At 41.2% G+C, this 22,677-nt stretch overlaps 1 protein-coding gene across 2 annotated transcripts in view; it reads left to right on the top strand.

The window, feature by feature from the left end:
* Positions 1-22,677, top strand: part of LOC148023220 (uncharacterized) — a 255,169-nt gene that overhangs the window by 67,915 nt on the left and 164,577 nt on the right. For both annotated transcript variants that reach the window (XM_087696235.1, XM_087696234.1), the window contains exons 3-4: positions 15,658-15,769; positions 15,890-15,957. In XM_087696235.1, coding sequence (XP_087552361.1) covers positions 15,658-15,769; positions 15,890-15,957 — 180 coding nt within the window. The remainder of the gene's footprint in view (positions 1-15,657; positions 15,770-15,889; positions 15,958-22,677) is intronic.

Genomic DNA, 22,677 nt, shown 5'->3' with positions numbered 1-22,677 from the left:
TTGCCTGCTTTTCAGCCTACTTCACCTTCTCAGGATTCGATGTTTGTGAAACTTGATGATTTTTACAGCTAATTAGAACTGAAACTTATTAGTTCTACCATAAAATGGTAGAGGATAAGTCGTGGGTAACTTAGAAAGCTAGCAAAGTTTGGCATGCTCAGGATAGTAGACAAAAGTTGCAAGACAAATTTCTTCAATTGTGGAGGTCCAAGATTCTTCATCGGGGGAAAGTTTTTGTATGGAGGCAGCTTATTGGTTCCTATTGGGGATGTCTTGCATGCTTGCAAAATTTAATGGAGCCATTGTATCTTTTGCACTACTTGTGATGAGACACCAATTCCTCTTCATTTCTTGCCTTTTGGCAAGACAGATTTGGAGCTTTGTTTTCTATGTGTGAACCTCAATGATTAGGCAGCAAATGACCATCCGTTCTTGGGTATTGGGCAAGATGCCTTTCTCATCCGCTTTGCTATCGATTCATCCCTGCCTCTTCCATTTTCTCAGATGGACAGCTCTCTGGCTTATGCGTTGTACCTTTAATGCCTTTATTTTTGATTTGGCCTCAAGTATCCGTGGTCATGTGGCCTATGTTTGAGGATTACTCTTATGGAAAATCTCTTCTATGGTTTTAGCGGACTTGGTCCTCCTTGATGTGGCTCCTCCTTGGCTGGATATAGTTCGCTCTACTCTGATTGTGCTATCTGCATGATATTTGTATTGCTATATTTTGGTAGCCCCTTGGCTTGTGATTGACATGATTTTCACGGTTGCCAAGAAGGCTTGAGAGAGTGAGAGAGTTTGTACTCATGTAGCAAGTTTGTTTTGATAGCCTAATGGCTTCATTATAGTTGTTTCCATCCTGTTTAAATATTTCCATACATTAATATACACTTAATCACTAAAAATAAGAAGAGAGAGGGGTTTTCTCCATTGCCAATTAGATTTTATTCAGCATGCTCATCTTCTCCGTAGGGAGGATTTAGTTCCTTGGCATAGAGAAATCTCTTTTGCTTCTTTGGTGTGCTTTTGTATCTCTTCTATGATTTGACTTTTGTACTCATTTTGTAACTTGATATAATATAATCACTCATTACAAAAAAAAAGGGGTTGGAGGTCTTCCCTTTGCTTTTGCACTCTCAAAATGTCATATTTCAAATGATTATTGCTTCTTTTGTACGACAAGCACAAAAACCTTTCGTCATCAATTTCTTTCTTGTCCAATGGTGAGAAAAATTTGGTCTCTTTTGTTTGGTGTTTGGCCTTGAGTGGTTGGGTCCTCCTTGCTTCCTAAGGAGTGGGTGTTTGAAACCCCAAATCGCCAAACTCTGTGTAGCCCCATATGAAGGTTGTTTTCCACTTTCTATGCTACAAGGGTGTTGTTGGCACATATGGACTGCCCAGAGCACCTTCATTTTTGATTCTGCTTTTGAAATACATAGATATGTTGCTCCTCTAAGAGGTCTTTTTCAGTGGTAGCTTGACATCATTCAGATAGCAAATGTTCTCCCTAGACATGATTTGGTTCCTTCGCACACAATGGTTTCTTTGGTCTCCTCGTCGGTCATAGACTGTTTGTAATTATTATTGTGCATTTGAACTCATACAATTGCATTTCACAAAAGAGAGTGAAAAGAAAGAAAAATGAAAGAAAGATATATTGTCTTCTGAGAGCATAATTGACATATGAGACAACCATGTACGAAGCTGATCATCACTAGACATCAAAGTGTGACATACTAAAAGATGATTAGTGATATACTATGTCAAGAAGCTAGGGTGATATACAAGAAAAAACAATGCCTATGTAGCAGGGTTACATTCTGTTTGTGTATGATATGTTTCATACAATAATGTTTGTATTGTATGGTATTATACAGTTCATGTGTGTTTGAACAGTTTTGAAAAAATGTGACTGTTTTAAACTGGCTGCTGGTGCTATTTTTCCAAAAAAATGACCATTTTTAAGCTATTGCAACTTTAAACTTGCAAAGTTTGTCTCTTCTTTAAAACCTTGTCTACTCTTTCACACTTTTGTCTCACCTTAGCCCTTATAAAAGGGCAGCCCCCCCTCGTCTCATCACACAAATCAGCCTCCATTTACTTCAATCTTCCTCCCTTGAGCTCAAGCCTCCATTCTTGCTCTTGTCCCTATCCCTCTCCTTTCCTCTCCCTATCCCTTTCCCTCACCTTCTCTTTCTCTCCTCTCCCTATCCCTATCCCTATCCCTATCCCTATCCCTATCCCTATCCCTCTCTCTCTTCCTTTCCCTCCTTGCCTTTGGGTCAAATCCAAAACCAAAGGATAGTGATCTGACAAGACATGCTGTCGCTCCACCCACATATCAATGATTGCAGGAAGAAAAGAATTGCTCTGACAAATGTAGATCCTACCAAGTCTGGCCCAGATGTTTGGATGCTGAAGAGAGCAATAAGTATATCTAGACTGTGAAGGATGCATCAAGGACCACATGTCTTGTTTCAAAGACACAACTGCGAGTGCATCCCAAGCTTGCTGCTCAGGACCATCCATAACCAAGTGCGGTAAAGTTGCCTAATTTGCAAATACTCATGCATTAAAATCGCCAATAACAAAACCTTGACAAGCCATGGAAAGGCAGTGCAAGTCATCCCAAAGCTGACGGCGTTCTCGAGCAGTAGGAGCATACACGCCCACCAGCCACAAAACCTCTCCCTCATATATGATTTCCAGCATCAGAAATTTGCCATGAGGGTCCAAAGAAATGCAAGGATGGTTGCATGACCAACATAACTCCATATTTATGTGGAAACTGACCACTAAAAAACATTGTATAATCCTTGTATACATAAAAAGATCTTGCCAAAGCATGTTGTTTGTACTTTACATCACAAAAAACATCCCAAACACTAACTAGCACAATTTTCCACAACTAATATAGCTTACTGCCCGAAGAAATGCCTATAACATTTCATAAAGCAAGTCTCGTGATAAACCATAGGAGACAAAACTATTGAATCATCACTTTCCCTTTCCCTTTAACATCTGTAGCTTTAGTTGCCTGGAATCTCTCCATCTCACTGCAAATTACATCTACAAGATCCGCCCTTTGCAAACTCGCAATCGAAGCACGAGAAGGGAATCGCTGCTATTGAGAACGGAAAACATCCCAAGGAGGCACAAGCCTCGCATGTGCATCAAAGTGCAAAGTAGAATTAGAAGCCCTTTTATCATCTACAAACCTGCTGGAAGACGCATAGACTCTGGTGGGGTAGGGAGCAAAGATCGATGTCAACAATCTTTGGTGGTGTGACCGTTCTTACCACAGTAGAAGCAGTGAGTAGACTGGTTATTGTTGGGTATTTCACTCATGCCTCACTTACGCCTATGCTCACATAGGAGATGTGCTTATGACACACACTTACGGGCACTTACTGTGTTCGGGTGTGAACACCCCCCTACAACCCTAAGGTTTAAGGGTTGTACCTTGTACTTTCAGCTTACACTCTTTCAGTCTATCGCATTGGGTGTCGTGCTTCACTCTCTACTGTCTACTGGTTTTCTCTGTTGAGCTTCGATCCTGTCCTCTCTTACATTTGGTATCAGAGCATTGGCTTTGCTCTGCTTAGCTTAGCTATTCTCAGGTACAACTCTGCTCGCCAGGAATCACAACTTGTGCCACCGTCCTGCAGCTCGTCACCAGTTTGTCAGGGAGCTCCTTGCCCAGCGCCACTGCTCCGCTTGCCCTTTGGCCATCGTACCTATCACTTGTAGTGCCCCGCTACCAATCTTGCTGTGACTCTCGCTTTGCCACGTGAGTCGCTTTGCTCGTCGACTATGCCCTTGCCCTGCCCTTGCCCTGCACCGTCAGTCGCTTCGCTCGTCCATAGCTCTGATGTCCGCCAGCTCTTGCCTTCGACGTCGAGCTCGCTCGACGGTCCCTACGTCACCTGCCTGACACAGCCGTCTGAAGCACATGTCAATCCACCTGACATCTGCTGCCTGACAACACGTGATTTTTGTGGTATACGTTTTCTTTTAATTTTTTTAATTCCAGTTGGAATTTCTAGAAGCAGGGGTTTCTATGCCACAGACACAGAATTCAGGAAACGTGTCTGGGAACACATTGAATGCAATTTCTAGATACATTCATCAAATTTTTTTTGGGGCTTTTATGTTTTCCGAGAACATTGGCATATACACTGCAATTACAGTTACTGAAAGACTATTTTGACAAACCCGAGGCAAAATTTTTTGGGGATTTTGCTGGTACAGTGTTGCTGAACACTGATTGCACATTGGACCACGTGCATAACAGACAATTTTGACAGAGTGCACCTCTGTACACTAATTGCAGAAAGTTACTTCCTGCAATTTCTAGAAATTTTCAGATTTCCAGTGTAGTCCTGCTTCGACATTGCTCTTTTGCATCTTTATTTGGTGATTGAAAATCATGGCAAATCAGGGAGGAGGTTTTCACCTATGTATCCATGGAGAATAGATTGGATGGAAATAACTATTCACTTTGGTCCTTCATGATGAAGAATGTACTTGTGGCAAAAAATCTTTGGGATTATGTTAGTGGAGAAGAAGCTAGACCTGGAGTTGTAGCTCTAGCTACTCCTCCTCCAGGAGGACATGCATAACGGGCACCTCAGCCTGCTCCGCTTCAGCCACTTCCCCAAAGAACAATAGCTCAAAAAGCATGAGATACACGGGATGCACATGCTTTGTCGTTGATTGCATTGGTAGTTGAGCGGTCAATCATCCCCCACATTCGTTTAGCAACTTCTTCACGAGAAGCTTGGCTAACTTTGGAGTACATGTTTGCAGGCAAGAATGAGACTCGCATCTCTTTCTTAAAGAAAGAGCTAGAGACATTGAAAATGGATGAAGGTGATTCTATGCAGGATCACTTGAACAAAATTTAGGACTTGCGAGAGCAACTCATGAATGTTGATGAGTACTATTCGGATGCACATATGATATCTACCACTTTGAACTCATTACATCCTTCGTTCTTGGCTTTTCATACGGCCTTAAACCTCACCATGAGAATTGTTGCGCAGCCAATCACTTTTCTTCAGTTAGTCAGTTTGCTTCTAGAGGAGGAGCAAACAAGGAGAAGTAGTGGTGTGGATGCTATAGCCTCTGAGCAGGCTTTTATGGCTAGACAGAAGGGCAAAGCCAGCCAAGTGAAGAATGCTCCAGAGTTCTGGGACTTTTGGCACATCACAGGCAAGTAAAAAACAAGGGGCAGGCAAGCCAAAAAGGGTAAATGCCATTATTGCAAGAAGCTAGGCCACTACATCACTGAGTGCAGAAAGCGCATTACAAGGAGGAGTGAGGAATGTCTGTTTTTGATGCTCCTTCCAATGCTACTGAGTCCATGTTCTTTGTTGCAGACAGGGACTATTGTTTTTACACATGCAATTATGACACCTCTTGGGCAAATCGAGCATTTAGCTCTACTGAGGATGCAGGCACTTGGTTTTTTGACAGTGGTGCTTCTAGGCATATTACATCTTGCAGAGATTTATTTGCATCTGTTTATGCAGCTCCTGTTGGCAAGTCTGTACAGTGTGCCAACAATGCATCATACCCTGTTCGAGGTATTGGGGAGATTGTGCTTATAGTCATTGATGGCTCTATTCTTCATCTATAGGATGCTTTGTTCGTGCCAGGCATAAAGAAGAATTTGCTCTCTATTTCTTCTTTAGCACGTTGTGGATTACATGTCACATTTGATGATGACAGATGCATGTTGAGAGACAAAGAACACATGACTTTGGTCTTGACAGGCACTTTATGTCATGGATTATACGAATTGGATGCTCTTTCAGTTGATCAGTTAGCGTATTTGACATCCACTCTTACTCCTGCTATGATACAGGCAGAGTTATGGCATGCTAGGATGGGGCATGTGAACTTTCGTAGCTTGATGCTCTTACAGTGTACGCAGATGCTAGATGGATTACCTCTACTGAAGAGACCTCTTGAGCACTTGTGTGAAGGATGTATTTTGGGGAAAATGCATCGTTTTTTCGTTTCCCCGTGATGTTGCTTTTAGAGCAACAGCCAGGTTGTAGTTAGTGCATTCAGATGTATGTGGACCTATGCAGACAAAGTCATTGGGAGGATGTTACTATTTTGTGACTTTTATTGATGACTTTACTCGATTTTGCTGGCTCTACTCTTTGGTCAAAAAGTTAGAAGTGTATGATGCATTCTTGGGTTTTATTGTACTTGTTGAAAACCTGTCTGGTTGTAAAATTAAGACTCTCCGTTCGGACGGAGGGGGGGAATACATGTCCTCTATGTTGAATTCCTTTTTGAAGCAAAAGGGCATTGTCCATTAGTACACTATTGCTTATACTCCACAGTAGAATGGGGTTGTAGAGAGAAAGAATTGGTCACTCATGGAGATGGCTAGATGTATGCTAAAGGTAAATAGCTTGCCTCTAAAATGGGCTTCTCATCACTTGATTCTAAATTCACAATATTTTCTATTGTTTTACTCTTTACTTGTTTAAAAAGGATGAAAACTTTACCACTAAAATTTGAAGTTTACCTTTTCTCAACTAATCATTTTCTAAAACCCAATAATCCTAGATTATTTCTTCATTCTTTCATGCGTTGAAGTATTTCCTAAGTCATGATTCCTCATGAAGCAACCTCATTATGACAAAGGAAAATATTATTATATTTTTATTTTTCTCTAATCGATTGAAACTCTATGAGGGAAGAACCTAGGATTGATTGACTAGTGATGGGGCGTTATCCATGCTTGTAGCTCCTTTTGCGGCTCCAATACTTCCAGCTCTAGAGCCTTGCTTCTTTGGAACCATCATGTATGGAGAATTCCTTACATATGATGCTCCTAACTTTGGCGGTCTTCATGATGCTTCTTCTAATCTTGAGTGACTAGGATAGAGGTGATAGGGCCTTTGCAAGAGAGAGGTTAGAGTCATCATGAGGACTGCTAGGATCCTTGCGAAGAGTGGACATAACCTTTGGAAAGTGGAAAAAAAGGCAGGTTCTTGTACGGTGATAATGGCCTTTTTGCGGTTGAGAGGGGCAGCTCTCTCGTTTCCCCCACAGTTCGACAGGTGTGTGGCATGGTGACAACATGATCATAGTTGGGTTTCTCTTTCTCTCTTGTTCTCTTTCTCTTTGCTGCCCTTGACCACCAATCGGACGTCTCAATGTGGTTTGGTGGTGGCAGTTGACGTGGAGTTTAAGGGGGGTGTCAGTGGCAACATGACGATTAGTTTAGGTAAGTTAAAGAAAAAATCATTTAAAGGTTTATGACCTTTTAAGTCCCCCCCCCTCTCCCCCCCCCCCCCCCCACTCCAATTTACATGCGTTGGGGGGGAGGGGGGAAATATAATCTAAAACGTTACATTCCCTTTCCCTTAGAGAAATTGAGATGTCCTCATCTCGAAAGAAATTGGGGATGTTGTTTACACAGTGCTTCCTCATCAATCCAAGTGGCATCCTCCTTAGAATAGTCCTTCCATTGGATGAGGTATTCTCTAAGGGTTGTACTTTTGAGGATTCACTCCTTTACATCTAGTATCCTATCAAGCTGAAGCTAAAGGACTCCTTGGCTTGGTATTACAACTTGTTAATCATCAAGAATATGATTAGGTTGGCTACATAATCTTTCAGTAAGGTAACATGAAATAATAAGGAGCTGTAACTTGTAAGCATTGAGTCTTAGATACTTGAGAATCTTGTATGGCTGGCAATATGTTAGGCTCAATTTCTCAAAATTTCCCTCAATTTCTCAAATTTTCCCAAAGACAAGGATCTCTTCTTAGGGCAGACATGGACAAAGGCCGTGTCTCTCTCCTTCAAAATCTGCTCTTGCCTTCTTGATCATCATACGATGATTTTTACTGATTCTTGGCACCTTGGAAATCTTACTTGATGGCCTTAACTTACTTATCCATTTTCCCAACATCTTCTTGGAAGCTTCTATCTTAGGATAGGATCAGAAAAGCCGAGTGGTGTAAGACATTCTTGTCCATACAAGGCTTGAAATGGAGTCATCTGAATGCTCTGATGATAGGATGCATTGTAGGCTAATTCGACCAAAGGTAGATATTGTATCCACTGCTTAGGTTCTTTGCAGCAATAAGCTCTAAGTATGTCCTCAATGAATTAATTTACCTGCTCGGTTTGACCATTCATTTGGGGATGGTAAGCTGTATAAAAGAAAAGTTGTATACCAATGGCCTCAAATAAGATCTTCCAAAAATGAGAAGTAAAGAGAGAATCATGATCCCTAACGATTGTCTTAGGCAATCCATGAAGTCTAAAGATCTTCACAAAGAGCCTTGTGATATTTCAAGCTTTGTAGTTGATTGGCATATGGTGAGCAATCTTTGTAAGCATATCTACAATCACTAAGATTGAGCAGTATTCCCCTTGAAATGAGGGTAAGCCAACTATGAAATCCATGCTAATAAACTCCCATTTCATTTGAGGGATATTAAGTGGCTGGAGTTTGCCTGACATCTTAACATGCTTAGCTTTTACTCGTTGGTAGCTTAGGCATTCAGTAACATACTTAAGTACATTGCCTTTAAGCTTCTCCCAATGATAGCTTTTCCTTACGACAATGAGATTCTTTGCATAGCCGAGGTGTCGTGAGAATGGGGAGCCGTGGGCTTCCCATAATATCTTCTTCTTGAGTTCTTGACTCAATGGTATGTACAACTTTGTCTTGAAGTAGAAAAGTTCTCCATCAGTAGAGAAGTTTTGATACTTGAGCTTGAGTTTAGGGTTTATCTCTTTGGCTAGGATTTCCCTTAGCTTCTATTAATACTTTAGATCCTCAGTAGCTTCCTTTTTGGCTATTTCTATGATCATATTACTAGTCATTGATACCATGGCAACTAGAAATCTTGCTTTAGAGGGTTTCTTTGAGATGAGAGCATTAAGAAATGCTTTGTGGCTTAGGGCATCCATAACTACATTCTCCTTGCTTGGTTTGCACTTGATTTCAAAATTGTATTCTTATAAGAATTCTATCTATCAACGTTGCCTCATGTTTAGGTCTGGCCGAGTGAAGATCCATTTGTGACTTTTGTGGTTAGTGGCCAAAGAGAATTTGTTTCCAAGAAAATGGCTTTTTTATAGCTTGAGAGCATGAATAACCGCAAGTAGCTTTAGATCATGAGTGGTGTAATTCTTCTCATGAGTCTTCAATTTTCTAGGTGGCACGACTATTTTCTGGAGTTTCTTAGATCTGCCCAACACCCCTCTAAGCATATTTCTGTAGCCTGTTCAGCTTTTTATGCTTTGGTTCAGGACCACGTTTTATCTGACATACATGTTGCATTGGAAAGTGGCATTCATGAAGATGATGAGGTCATAGATGTCTTATTGCACTTACCCATGGATATAAGCCCCGGTCAGGATGGCCTCACTTATGAAAATTTTGAGACCTATGCCACTCATGTGACGAAACCTTTGGTTGTGATGTGCCAAGAGGTTTGGAAAACCGGAGCTATGCTAAGATCATGGAAGGAGGAAGTTATTAAATGGATCCCAAAAGTGCCCTCTAAATCAATGTAGAAACATGGAGACCCATCTCCTTAATGGGCTGGATGTATAAAATTTTCTCTAAAGTGCTAGCCAACTGCCTCCATTTACTTATTGAAAATTGTTAGTGTGGCTTTCCATGTGTGCCTTAAAGTGGCACAGACAATTATGTTGCATATGCTTACGGACATTACTTGGGCCAATCGGCTTCATGCTTTGGAAAAAGGACTCTTTGCACACTAGCATTTCCTTGGTTTCATGGGGCCATATTTTTACTCCTAAAAGAATAGGTGGTAGAGCCATTTTGGATGTGAAACTCACATGATGGCCCTTCATTGGTCATTGTTTTAACCCATGTGCTCTACTTATCAGCCTTGAGTTTGCAATGCTCACTTTTCCCTTGAAGATAGGGGTATTGTGCATGGAAATTCTAAAATACATAGTGAGGGTTTCTAGGACTAATAGGATGGTACTACATTTTTATCAAGGACTATGCCTTAATAGTAGCACCCTTAATTGAATTTTCAAAGAAGCAAACTTAGATCAATTGGAAAGTTTTGGAATAGTGTAGGCCATCTTGTGGGCTATGGGTTGATTGCCTTTGATCCATGGTCCGGGCTCCCTAGGCGTTTAAACTGTCATTTAATGCCATTGTTGCTCCTAGTGTCCTAGGCATTAAGTGACACTAGGGTTAGGGTTTATCTTAGGGTTTCCTATGAGGGTTAAGCCTTTAGGGTTTCATTTTGTTATAAAAAGACTCTTTGTGCCTCATTAGCATAGAAGTGTGGCATTTTTCAGTGTGATCGCCTTGAGCATTGTACTCCCTCTCACTGATTAATACACTTTTTCTCATATGTGATCCAGTATCATTGTGCATCGATTAATTCATTCATTCTCATTCATTTCCTATTAAATTAATTGCACAATCACTCCACACTTGGGCCAATGCAGCGGTATCAGAGTGATGTTTCTTCATTGTGCTCGCCATTGCATGCAATGATTTTTCTCACAGCAATTGCCATTGAGCGCCACACCTGGGCCAGCTGCATTTGAGGCCATTGCCATCGTGCCGGCTTCTATCAACATCAACGAGTGGCCGGACACCACTGTTTCGACCATTGCTGCTGCCACTTGGTCTTTGCTCACTATATCAAGTGAAGTCCTTTAGTCTCTCAAGCCTCGCAGTTCAGCTATCCAGCATGATTGCTGTGCCAACCATGTCTCTGCTGCCATTTGAAAGGCTGATCTGGCCGCCTGTCATTGACTTGCTGACCTATGTGCAAGAGTTGCTTCGTCACCACCTGACCTGCGTGTAGTATCGACAACCAGCGGCCACAACACCGCTCGCCTCTAGTTGCCAATCTGTTGCTCACGCTGCCGTGCCACCTCACCCCCTTGGTTCATCGCCCTGCCACAGTGGTCCAATTATCCCTTGGTCGCTGCCCTAATTGTCATCAGCTGTTGCTTTTCCAGCCGATGAGGACGTGCCCCACATCATTGCCAAGCATTGTGAATGCTGGTCGAGCTGCCCATGTCCACCGCTAGTTGACCGGCAATCAGCTGACAAGTTGCCATGTCCATCATGGGCTGTCTGCCTTGGGCCTATCAAAATAAAATATATTAACCCTTTCTTTAAATTCTTAGCCTTCAGCAAGCCTCTGTTTCTACGCAAGCCCACTCCTAATCACAAATTTGGGGCTTTCTCAAATTTCACTCAATTTGTGCCCAATCTTTACAAAAATTGGGGGATTTGCATCAATTTCCCCAAATGTTTCGTGGAATTGAAGAAATTTGTCATCAATCATCGACAACTTTGGGGCTTTTCACCGAATTGGCAAATTTCACTACGATTTTGCTTTGGGGCTTTTTCAGAATTTGCCATTCTACGTTGACATTGAGGCTCACCTCATCATCTGGCATGACATTTTGACATCTTTTGGGTAAATTTTTTTCAAAAATTGTCAAATTTCTCTTCAATCTCTTGATTAAATTGGGGCTTCTCGACACTTGCGCTCAATTTCCACCTAATTTCTTCCAAAAAATTTGGGGCTTTTCCAAAATTCACCATCATCAATATCGAGGCTCAATTCAGCTTGAGGCATGACATTCGGCATTAATTGGGTAATAATTTGATCCAATTTCTTCGATTTCTCTTCAATTTTTGGATCAAAATTTGGGGCTTTTGCCCAATTCCACTATCAAGGCTTCCAAAATTTGGAGATTTTTCCTCAATTCATTTTCTTGGCCCTCACGTTCTCCAAAATCATATTATTTGATTGCTGGCCCTGTTTTTTCCTGACATTGAAGACAAATCTTTATTATTTTGTGTATTTATTGGGCAATTTTTCATCAAATTCTGCTGCTGTCGACATTATTGGAGAACTTTCAGCCATTAATCTCTGATTTCAGCATATTACTGATTACCACCTTGGTTGAATAATATTTTATTTTTGAAAATAATTATTTTTTGCATATTTTTCTCTCCTCAGCAGGAAAACAGCAATAAAAAAGTATTATTCATCATATTATTCGACTTCATTGAGGTAGACAGTATCTCTACTATCTGTGATTTATTACTATTCGGGCATTTATTCTCTCTCTTCACTTGAAAAATATTATTTTATTGCTGATTTCCACTCATGGATGGCAATAATAATGATTTGTTGGGCATGCTTGGTGCCGATGACAAGGTCGACGGCACCAATTATCCAATGTGGGCATACATGATGTGACATATTCTTGTTGCGAAGAATCTCTAGCATATTGTGAATGAGATCGAGCAAAGGCCGGCTTCTCCAATGCCAACACCACCTCTTGCCTCCACATCATGAAGTGGCTCTCATGATGTTGAATCAACTTCTTTTTTGACATCGCCTCCCACTCAAAAGTAGATACGATGGGATGGGTGTGATGCCCAAGTGCATACTTTAATTGCTTTATTTGTGAAGAGAGGTATAATTCTATACATTAGATCATACAAGACAGCCAAGGACGCATGGCAAAAGCTTGCATCATTATAACAAGTCCACAATGAAGTGGGTGTTGCTTACCTACATAAGCAACTGGAAGATGTCCGCATGGAAGGAGGTAATATGTATGCCTATCTCACTAGTATCAAAGATCTTATTGAACAATTATTAAATATTGATGAAGAAGTTTCAAATAATAAGCTTGTTTCCATCACTCCTAATGGCCTATTGGAGTCATATCAAGGTTTTGCTACCACCTTGCGGTTGGTAACTATGGGCAACCAAGTTACCTATGGTTTTTACCAGCTTGTGTCTCCTTTATTGTAGGAAGAACAAAGCCATCTCAACTGCAATGCTACCATGGCGACCGAACAAGCCTTCTCTACCCACCATTGTGGAAAAGTCCAAAATCAAGTGAAGTACAAGCATGCTGGTCAAAAACCGGAAAATAACCATGTTGGTCATTCATCTTCTTCATCAAATAATTCCTCCAAGACATCTTCCCATGTTGGTCCATTGTCTTCCCATCCCTCCAAAGGTACATCCAACAAACCAAAGAGGTTCAATTACAGTCAACAGACGGGGCATGACATCATTGAACGCCGTAAGCGCATTGCATCAGAGGAAAAAAAGGAGTCGAGTCTTGTTGTCACCGATGAGACTACCAACCTTGCCAAGCACAAGGAATATACTTTCTTCATCGAATGCCAGTATAACCCTTCTATTCATGGTGCTTGTTTTCTTATCACTGATGTTGCTATACCTAAGCGGTAGGGCATAGTCATGTGTGCAAACAATGCCTCCTATGCAATTGAAGGCATTGGTACTGTGCAAGTAAATACTATTTCTGGCACTTCCATGACGTTACAGAATGTCCTCTATGTTCCATGACGTTACAGAATGTGTTCCATGACGTTACAGAATGTCCTCTATGTGCTAGGTATTAAGAAGAATCTCCTTTCCATCTCAGCTGTTGCTACTTTGGGCTTTTGTGTCCTCTTTGATGGCCCTCGGTGTGTGGTTTATGGTGATCAGGTATCGTCTTCTATTGTTTGACTGGCACTCTTGCATTAGGACTTTATTATCTTGATATCTATGCTCAACAGCATGCTGAAGTTTCTCTTGATCATGCTCCTTCAACGAGAGATCTTTTTATGACACATGTTCCTTCAGTGCCACATATTTCAGATTTCTTGATTTTTATTTCATACATTGATGATTTGCTTATTATTGGGATCAATGCTGTCCAAATTGCAGCATTACAGCATCATTTCCAGCAACCACTTGCTATCATTTATGTTGGTGTTTTTCACCCATCTTTGGCTCCCCAATTTGTCACCATTGAGGGGGGTATATTTCCATCACCAACAAAGGATTCAGCTGCTCAATCAAGCATTATAATTGAAAGCCCTTTTGTGAATCATTGGCAAATAGTGAAGAGTGTCTTCACTTACTTCAAGGACACCAAGGATTTCAGCCTTTTCGTCAAGGCTGTTTCTTCACTTATGCATGGATTCGTGGATTGTGATTGGGCTGGTTATTCAGAAGACATTTTGGTATATCTTTTTATGAAGGCTATTCCTCCATCACAATTTTGAGCTATTCAGCTATTTCTACTCATGATACCTTTTAAAACATGATACCTTTTGAGCACATAAGCGTGGCATTATTCAGTGTGATGACCTTGAGCATTGTACTCTCTCTCACTCATTAATACACTTTTTCTCATTCATGATCGAGTATCATTGTGCATTGATTGATTCTTTCATTCTCGTTCATTTTCTATTAAATTAATCGCACAATCGCTCCACGCCTGGGCCAACAAGTAGGAGAACTTTGAGAGGCTAAAAGAATGTCTCACAACTACTCCCATCCTCCAACTCTTAGATTTCAATAAGCACTTTGAGGTAGTAATTGAGGGTAGCATCCTCGTAGTAGGATGTGTATTGACTCAAGAGAGTCACCTAGTAGCACACATCTCCAAGAAGCTCAAACCTTATGAGAAGAACTATGCCACTCACAACCTCCAATTGCTTGGTCATCCATGCATTGACGCAATGGAGGCACTTTTTGTTGGGCCGAAGGTTCACTATGTTAATGGACCACTAAGCCTCAAGTGGATATTCACGGAAACTGACCTCAACAAGAGGAAGAGAAGATGGATTGAGGTTCTTTAGAAGTTTGATTTTGAGATTAAGTATAATGTGGTGGTTGGAATTCCATCGATTGGTTAAAATTAGACCAAAAGATATTTAGGACCAAGTGGCAAAGTTGTGACATAAACATACCGAAAATGGTATTAAGGAGCCATGTACCAAGATGTAGTTTTAAAACCTAATTGAACACCTGATCTGCCAGTGGTGTATGAGCCATACTCTAGTAGGTCAACTTCCACATGGACGAGTCAATCACAAGAACAAACTGCTATGCCATTGTCATATCAAGGCCCACAAAGAATCAAGGTATCTGGCCATTTGTTTTTATCTCACCCATTCATTCAGGGGTCTGGTTTTGTGAGAAAACCAACTAGCCTAGATGTTCTGCAAACATTCTTATGGTACAAAAGGGAAATTGTCTTTTGGCTATGGTTATTCTTTGTGTATCCAGCAAGATCCCAAATACAAATGTCTATGCAATTAGTCCTAACACTATTGGGGCAGCAAATGGTAATCCCTAAGCTGGTCTCCTAGGTTGTGCACCCTATTTGGGGTTGTGTTGCAGGTGCCTTGGGTGAGATTGGTACTCGTCCATCTCCATACAGTAACCATTTGCTAGCCTTTGTGTGCTCGTAGGACCCTAACTAATATAGTGGATAGGACCGTTGTATGCCATCGTCATTACACACTCATCCATTTTAAGTAGGGAATGGCCAAATCTTGGAACATGGGTGAAAAGCTTGATAGTGTTCTGTTAAAGATCCAGTTAGTTTTAAAGGAATTATTTGGAATGCTTGAATGGGATACTTGTGATCTCCATTTTGCGGATTTTGATCTGTTAAGAAACTGAGATTGTAGCACTATATCATCAACTCCGTCTTTACAAATTTTTGACCTACAGTTTGCTTGCTTAGTTAAGCGCTAAACAATGTTATTATAAGTAACTTACTGTAACCAGTGCTACAGAATGTAGTAATTCCCATGCTTTGCTAATCTTATTTTAGATTGAACGTGAGGTCCAAGGAAAGGCAAGTGGTTTGACTTGTATTTCTTTGCCAGTCAAACAAAAGCTTTGCATGGATATGCTTGCCCATGGCAAGCCAAAAGCATTCATTGGTAGGAGTGCTAACTTGCATATGAACTTTTCGGTTTCTTGAAATACTTACGAGCTCTTAGATTGATTATTTAAAATCTCCAAATGCACCTAATCCAGATTTGGTTCATGTTAACTTGCAGAGTTTTTCAATTTGACACACTCCACAGGAGTTGAAGAAATGTCAAATGATAAGGATAAAGACATCAAGGTAAGAATTCCATTGTAAAAGGTTACTGTAAATACAATCACTTCATGCATGTATATGTTTTGTCAATGTAAAATTTTTGCACTCGAATGTACACACATCTTTCTAAAAATGAGATGACAAAGGGAGATGTGAAGCTCATACTATAATGACATTCAGTTCAATCTCTGGTTTTACTTGTTGGAAATGGATAGAATAGTATTTTCTTGGATAGATAAACATTTAAGGATATTAGTCTTCTTCTTGAAAGGAGCTTATAGGCTTGGAACATATTTCTTCTTGATGGGGGCCACGGAACCTCCCCTCATCTAGCTTTTCCTCAGAGAATTATGGCTCTATAAGAGGATCCTTATAGTCTCTCCTAGTGGAGGGTAGTGTCCTGTTTCTGGTGGGGCGGTAGATGGGCTGGTGCTTGGGGAATGCCATGGAGCAATCCAAATGTGTGAAGTGTGTCAAGGATGTCCTGCTACTGAGATCAAGAAGGGAAAATTTTAAGTAAGAAGATGAGATATAAAATAAGCCAAGGTGCAGATTATGTGGGAGGATGAGATGCCATCATGGCCAGCATGTGGTAGCGAGGTTTTCCAGATAGCATATGTCACATTATTAGTATTATTATACCCTGGAATTCTCTTGGATATAGTGGACTGTGGGACTGTTGCACCTTCTTCCATATTGGGGCCTCGTCTTAGACTGTCAAGACTAATGATGCGTGCTAAAAGAACATGAAGTGGTGAATACCTGTACTGGAAAAGGACTACTGCAAATCAGGTTTAAAAGCTGATTCTTTCTTTTCATCTGGCATAATTAGGAGCATCCGAGCACGTCGTACATAAAATGACAAGATATGCATATATTCTTCAATGCTGCAAACATAGAGGTTGCTCTTTGTGAACTATTTTAAGGCCTAACTCAATCACATGAGCATGTACTTTCTCATATCAACAGTATTGTTTAACTTGCATTTTGGAATAGGGTATTATAGGTGTTGGCATGCAGGCCAGGATTTTTGTTGATATTATGACCCCTGGTCTTGGAGTAGGTGCTGAGCCCCTGCATGCTTTTTGTATTGCATTCCTTCCTTGGGCGGTCCCTGACAGCCTTCAATTTACTGCTTTTTTGCACATTTCACTGACGTGGGCTTTCCTTACAGCTGTTGGTTTGGTCTAGAACTATGTGGAAAGGCCTTCAACAACAGTAAATTCTATGATAGGAGTCCTGCATCTGGCAAAGATCTGAAGTGAAGCAAAGGATCACTGCAAATCAGCTTGAAATGCCCAGTAAAGAGCATACCATAACATAATTAGTCTGGATAGTCCATGCATTCTCTATCAAAGTATTCTAAGACTTCAATGCGACTACACAAGCCATGGACACAAGCAGTGCAATATTGGGGCATTTTAGTTTTAAGGAGAGTCATTTGAATCTCCATGCAGGTGGAGGACATGCTTACAAGACTGCTGGCCATTTATGCCTCGAATGGCCAGTGGAAGAGGAGAGTTGTGGACTACTCTTACCCACCCAAACCTGAACCCGATCTCATACCCCAAACCTTGCCTTGGGTCTATCATTGGATAGTGGGGGAGTTTTCAATACGGTTGAGGCCCTTGAAGACAGGAGAGGAGGAGCACAATTACTGTTACAAGAGTAGAGCAGGCAGCATGGTTCTAGATGATAGCAAAGGATGCTTGGTTCATAGTGGAGTTTGGGAGATCTAGATCCTTTCCAAGGTTGAGGGATTCTATGTCAATGATTGGGTTTGTCATAGAGGAGGTGTATGGATTATCCTTAGCACCAATCTTTCAGGTCATTCAGCAATATGCTGGCTCTGGAGAGGATCAAAGGGCTTTCTTTGATTCTCAGAACCACCCTTGAACACCTTTATCACAATAGTGCTCTTCAAACATGGTTGAAAGTTCACTGTCACGTCCTGCTGGAATTTTCTTGGAGCCATCTTGAGACCAAAAGCCAATTTGTTGTCCTAGAAAGTGCTCCATTGGGTGATAAAGGCAATCTTTGCATGATCATCTGGGTGGATGTCAATCTGGTTGTAGCTGCTAGAGGTATCCATGGAAATATAGACAGAATGGAATGGTTTGACACCCTCCAGTCCTCTATCAATGCAGGCTAAAGGAAAGCCATTGCAGATAGTGGCCTTATGTGCTGAAAAATTGATACATACATGGATTTTTCTAGTTTTTTTGGGAGAAATTACAATTGGTGAGAGCTATTCCAAATTCTCAACGGATTGGCATCAGGCATCTTATCTAGCTCTTCTCAACAGATTGGCATCAGGCATCTTATCTACACTTACGGTAAACTTGTGTGCTTGTCCCCAGATAGGGCATACTTGTTGTGGAGTAGAGTTTGGTGACAGCTAGGGTGGATGCTTGGAAGGACTAAAAACACGATGATTTGAGGCAAATATGTCCGAGAAGGACTAAAACATGATGTTACCTTATGGGAAATTTCCAGTCATGCTGCTAACAAATGGGTTTTGACACTTCTAGGATGCCAATATTAATTTCTCATAATGTGTCTTGAAAGTGCTGAGGTTCCAATGGGTGGCCTTCTTCATTTGCTTGAAGAGGGGCATGGGATCATGGATTGGAGTAATGATCAAATCTTGTTCCAATTTTGTCACTGATTTAATCCACATGAAGTTTGTTATGCCACATGAATCATGAAAGTTGCTACTAAACTTGTTCAAACTTCAAATCCATGTCTCTATAGGCCAGCTTTTAATACGTGAAAAAGGACGATTTGATCCGACATGCAAAACTGGGATGATTGTAATCTTCAGGGACCAAATTTTCAATGCGGTCATCATCACCTCAGCCTGTTGCAAAACTGCTCTCTTTTGACTGGAGACTGGCTGCCCAGTTGATGTCACCACCTCATCCTGCTGTTGTCATCACTGGTGACCATCTGTATGTGTGACTGCTGCATTTTTCAGCTGACTGCCTGTGTTTTGCTGATCCACTCATCATTGCCATTGGGTATATTCTGGAGGACTGTGTTATGCTCTCTCTGTTTTGCTGCCTACATCATCTTCATCCTTGGGGGATTGCTGCTGCTGTGTTTTGAGATTGTTGATCCATATGATGCACACGGATGTTAGTCTTATTAACCTCTACCCTGGTCCTTGAGACATTTGGGTTTGAGGTCCCTCATTGTATCATTCATATTCTCATCCACTCATTCTACAGATCATGTTCATTATGGCATCCTACATTTTGCATTTCTTTGTGTTTGCCATACCATTTCTTCACACATCCTGAGGGCTCTCCTCTACCCCTCTTGAGCTTTGAGACAATTGAGAGAACCTTTAGAGTCTCCTCTAACTCTTTACATTTCACCGGTGCACACCCCTTAAAATTTGCTACGAAGAAATTCGAAGTTGTAAAGACTTTTGCTTGACATCCTTGTACATCATTGACGGGCATGTGCAATAGCCATGGGAGCTTGTAAAACAAGTTTTTTTTCTTGGACAGGATGGTGGATGAACTGATTTAACACTAATTACAGCAAGCAAATAAATTCATAAATCTGAAATAACTGCTTTGCACACTCTAAGGTCTTTATCTAGGTGGCCCTCATTGACACCCGAACTCGGGCTGTAGGTACCCTTGGAAAACAGGGGCTTCAAGGTTCAATTCAACTCATTTAAGTAGTTGGAGGTGACAGTCACCACCATCCTACTCGATGTCAAATCTTTAGTTGCTCACTTCCAAACGGATGCTACGGAGAGTGTTTACCAAGATAGAGTTACACTTATTGGGCAATAACATTGGAAGATAGAGATCTAGGTAGGAGTCTCTGTTTGTTCTAGAGAATAGTGGACTCGAGCTAGAGAATAGTGGACTCGAGCAATATAGGGGTGAGACATCGTTATTCCAAGGAGAGCCATGTGGATATTTGTGAGAATGGATGATGAACTTGTTGGATTGTTGGCCAATTATGCCTTGAATGGCCAATGCAACAGGGCAGTTTTGGATTACTCCCAACTAGCCCATAGTAAAACCAAAAAACCTGTTTCACCCTGACAAAACAGGAAATAGTGAAGCACGCAAAATGTTTATTTTTGTTTCTTCTTTTTTAGCTCTCCTTTTTTCCAGACACTCTTTGTGCACGCCATCACCTTCTCATCCTTGTGCAACTTTTCCTTCTCCTCCTCCATCTCTTCTTGCTTCACCTCTTCCTCATCCTCCACCTCATCTCTCCCTCTTCCTTCTCCTCCTCCTCCACACTCCGCCCCTCCTCCACTTCTTTTAGACACTCCTCATGCTCCTCTACCTTGGGCCTCCACCTCCTCAAGAAACATGCGCCTTCTACCAAGGATTCTACTCATGAACATCAACTTTCACTTTTACTTTGCATTAGGTATTATCCATATCTTTTAGCCTATATGTTGTGATTTGTAAATCGTGAATGCTATTCTAAATGAGTAATGAGTAGGTGAAATACATAGTTTTGTTTTAGGCTTTAGACTTTTGACTCTAGGATCTAGGTGGAATGAAGATTTTCATTTAATGGATCTATTTTTTCCTCTAATATTAGCAATATATAGCAAATAATAAATAACATTCATTGAAACCTTGAAAGGTAGGCAATGAAACAAAACATTGAAACCTCGAAATATGAGAAAAGACAAAACGTTTCTAGTGACTATGAGCTAGCCATTGCCCTAGGTTGACCATTAGATAGTAGCAGGGAATTTCAATATGGTAGAGGCCTTGGAGGATGGGAGGGGCATGGGCATAAGGATCATTAGATGAGGAGAGTAGGTTGCTTGGAAGGAGTTGCTATTCCACATCAAAGGATAGGATACCTGGTTCATAGTGGAGTTTGGCACAAGCTCACTTTAGTTCTCTAGAAGAGAGAGAGTAGGGGGCAAGATTTTTTCCAAGTTTTATGTGAATGGTTGGGCTTGTGTCATAGCTGGCTTGATTGGTATCATTCGTGAGACCATTCACTGGGATCATTCACCGGTTTAGTTGGTTCTCTTCAAGAGAGTTAGAGGAGCCTACTTAAGTATTAGATACTAGACCACTTGTACTACGACAATGATCGGAGAGAATCAACTGCAAGATTTTGGGGATCTAGACCTTTGTAGTTGGATAGGCAAATAGGGAATTGGATGAAAGCCTCTAGGAGGCTAATTTCATCTATAAAAAGGAAGCTATATTAGAATATGGATTCCATGCATGAGCTTTCTTCTAGACTAAAAATGTAGACAATGTTCATAGAGATATTCTTTGTACTATATGACCTAGATATTATCCATTGCGCGTAGACATTATCCTCCCCTTTCATACTTTACATTATCTACTACATAGACATGTTTTTTTTCGTAGTGCAGTATCTTGGACAATATCTTTGTTAGTTGTCATGTGTGTCTTGTGTAGTTGTCTCCTGTGTGTGAGCCTTAGTTTGAGCCAAAGGAGGGCATTAAGAGCTTTGTCATTATATTTGTCTGTCATTTTATGTGTTTTAGACACTTTAGATGGAGGGCACATTAGTGCATTTCTTTGGCTATTTTTTAGGGTTTTCCTAAATTTTTTGTCTATATATAGGCGGCTTGACCTCCCACATCCATTATCCACCATTGATCCTTTGTGATCAGCTAGCCCTCCTCATTCTCTCATCCTCCTACTACCGTCTGGTCCCCACACTAACGCGTAGAGCTATGTGTTGGGGCTGATTGTTGCAGCCTTGTACCTTTAGCCATTGCAGTCTCATTGTTCCTTTTCTCTCCTGTGTTCTCTCTTGCCTCCTTTTTCTCTCCATGTTCACTTTCCTCTTTCCGTTGCACACTCTCACATGGTATCAGAGCCATGTATGGGAGCTAGAGATTTTGAAGAGGAGCTAGCTGTCCGTGATGAAACTTGTTGGGAACCTTCTATATGTGTTGCAGACCTTGCGTTTGGAGTCAAACAAGGCAGGGCAACCTGTTTCCAGCCTTTGCTGCTACATTTTTTTTTAACAAATAAAATGTGGCTAATTATATTACTTCAGAATAAACACTGAATACAAGAAACTGCTCATGCTCAACAAACTAGCTTAAGCTGATGCAAAGTCACAGATATATCAGATGTACAAGCCTCTCAGGGCGGTCTAGGGGGGATAGGGGCAAGAAGCCATGGAGGGAGGGTGTATCGCCATCTGGGGCTGCCTGTCTGCATCACGAAAAACAGGTCCTGGCCGCCCCAAGTGCGCATGAAATGACGACAGAGCTCTTGACGAGCCCTAGGCTTGCCCTGCACCTGATCCCATCGGTCGCAAAGGGAGTAGATGATGGAGGTCCAGAGCTTTGCTAAGGTCTCTTGTACTGAAAGTCTCTCTCTGCCAAAAGCCTCCTCACACTGTGCTTTCTAGATATACCATCCAGCATGACTCCCTATGATCTCCCATACCTCAGAGCGGTCTGCTATGGGCTCCAGTACCTGGCAGATGGGTAGAGCCTCCAAACCGACCACTGTGCATGACCCTGACTCGATAATGAATATCATGTCTTGCATCCTATGAAATACTCCTGTTTTAGGGCTCTCTTGAAACCAACCCATGTATTTTTATAATATGTTTAGATAGACTCTATGTGGCTCTAGATTTCATAAGAAACAACCATAGTAAAATACATGGAGATATCATTTACATGTACACTAGTCAGCTCTAGCTTCTTTGCATAAAAGTTGCTATACGGCAAAGAATGCGGCATGCTTC

The sequence above is a fragment of the Lygodium microphyllum genome, chromosome 16 (genome assembly GCF_053477565.2).
Source record: "Lygodium microphyllum isolate KBCC chromosome 16, Lygodium_microphyllum_v1.1.10, whole genome shotgun sequence".
NCBI lineage: Eukaryota > Viridiplantae > Streptophyta > Polypodiopsida > Schizaeales > Lygodiaceae > Lygodium > Lygodium microphyllum.
This window is presented reverse-complemented; position numbering and strand designations above follow the sequence as displayed.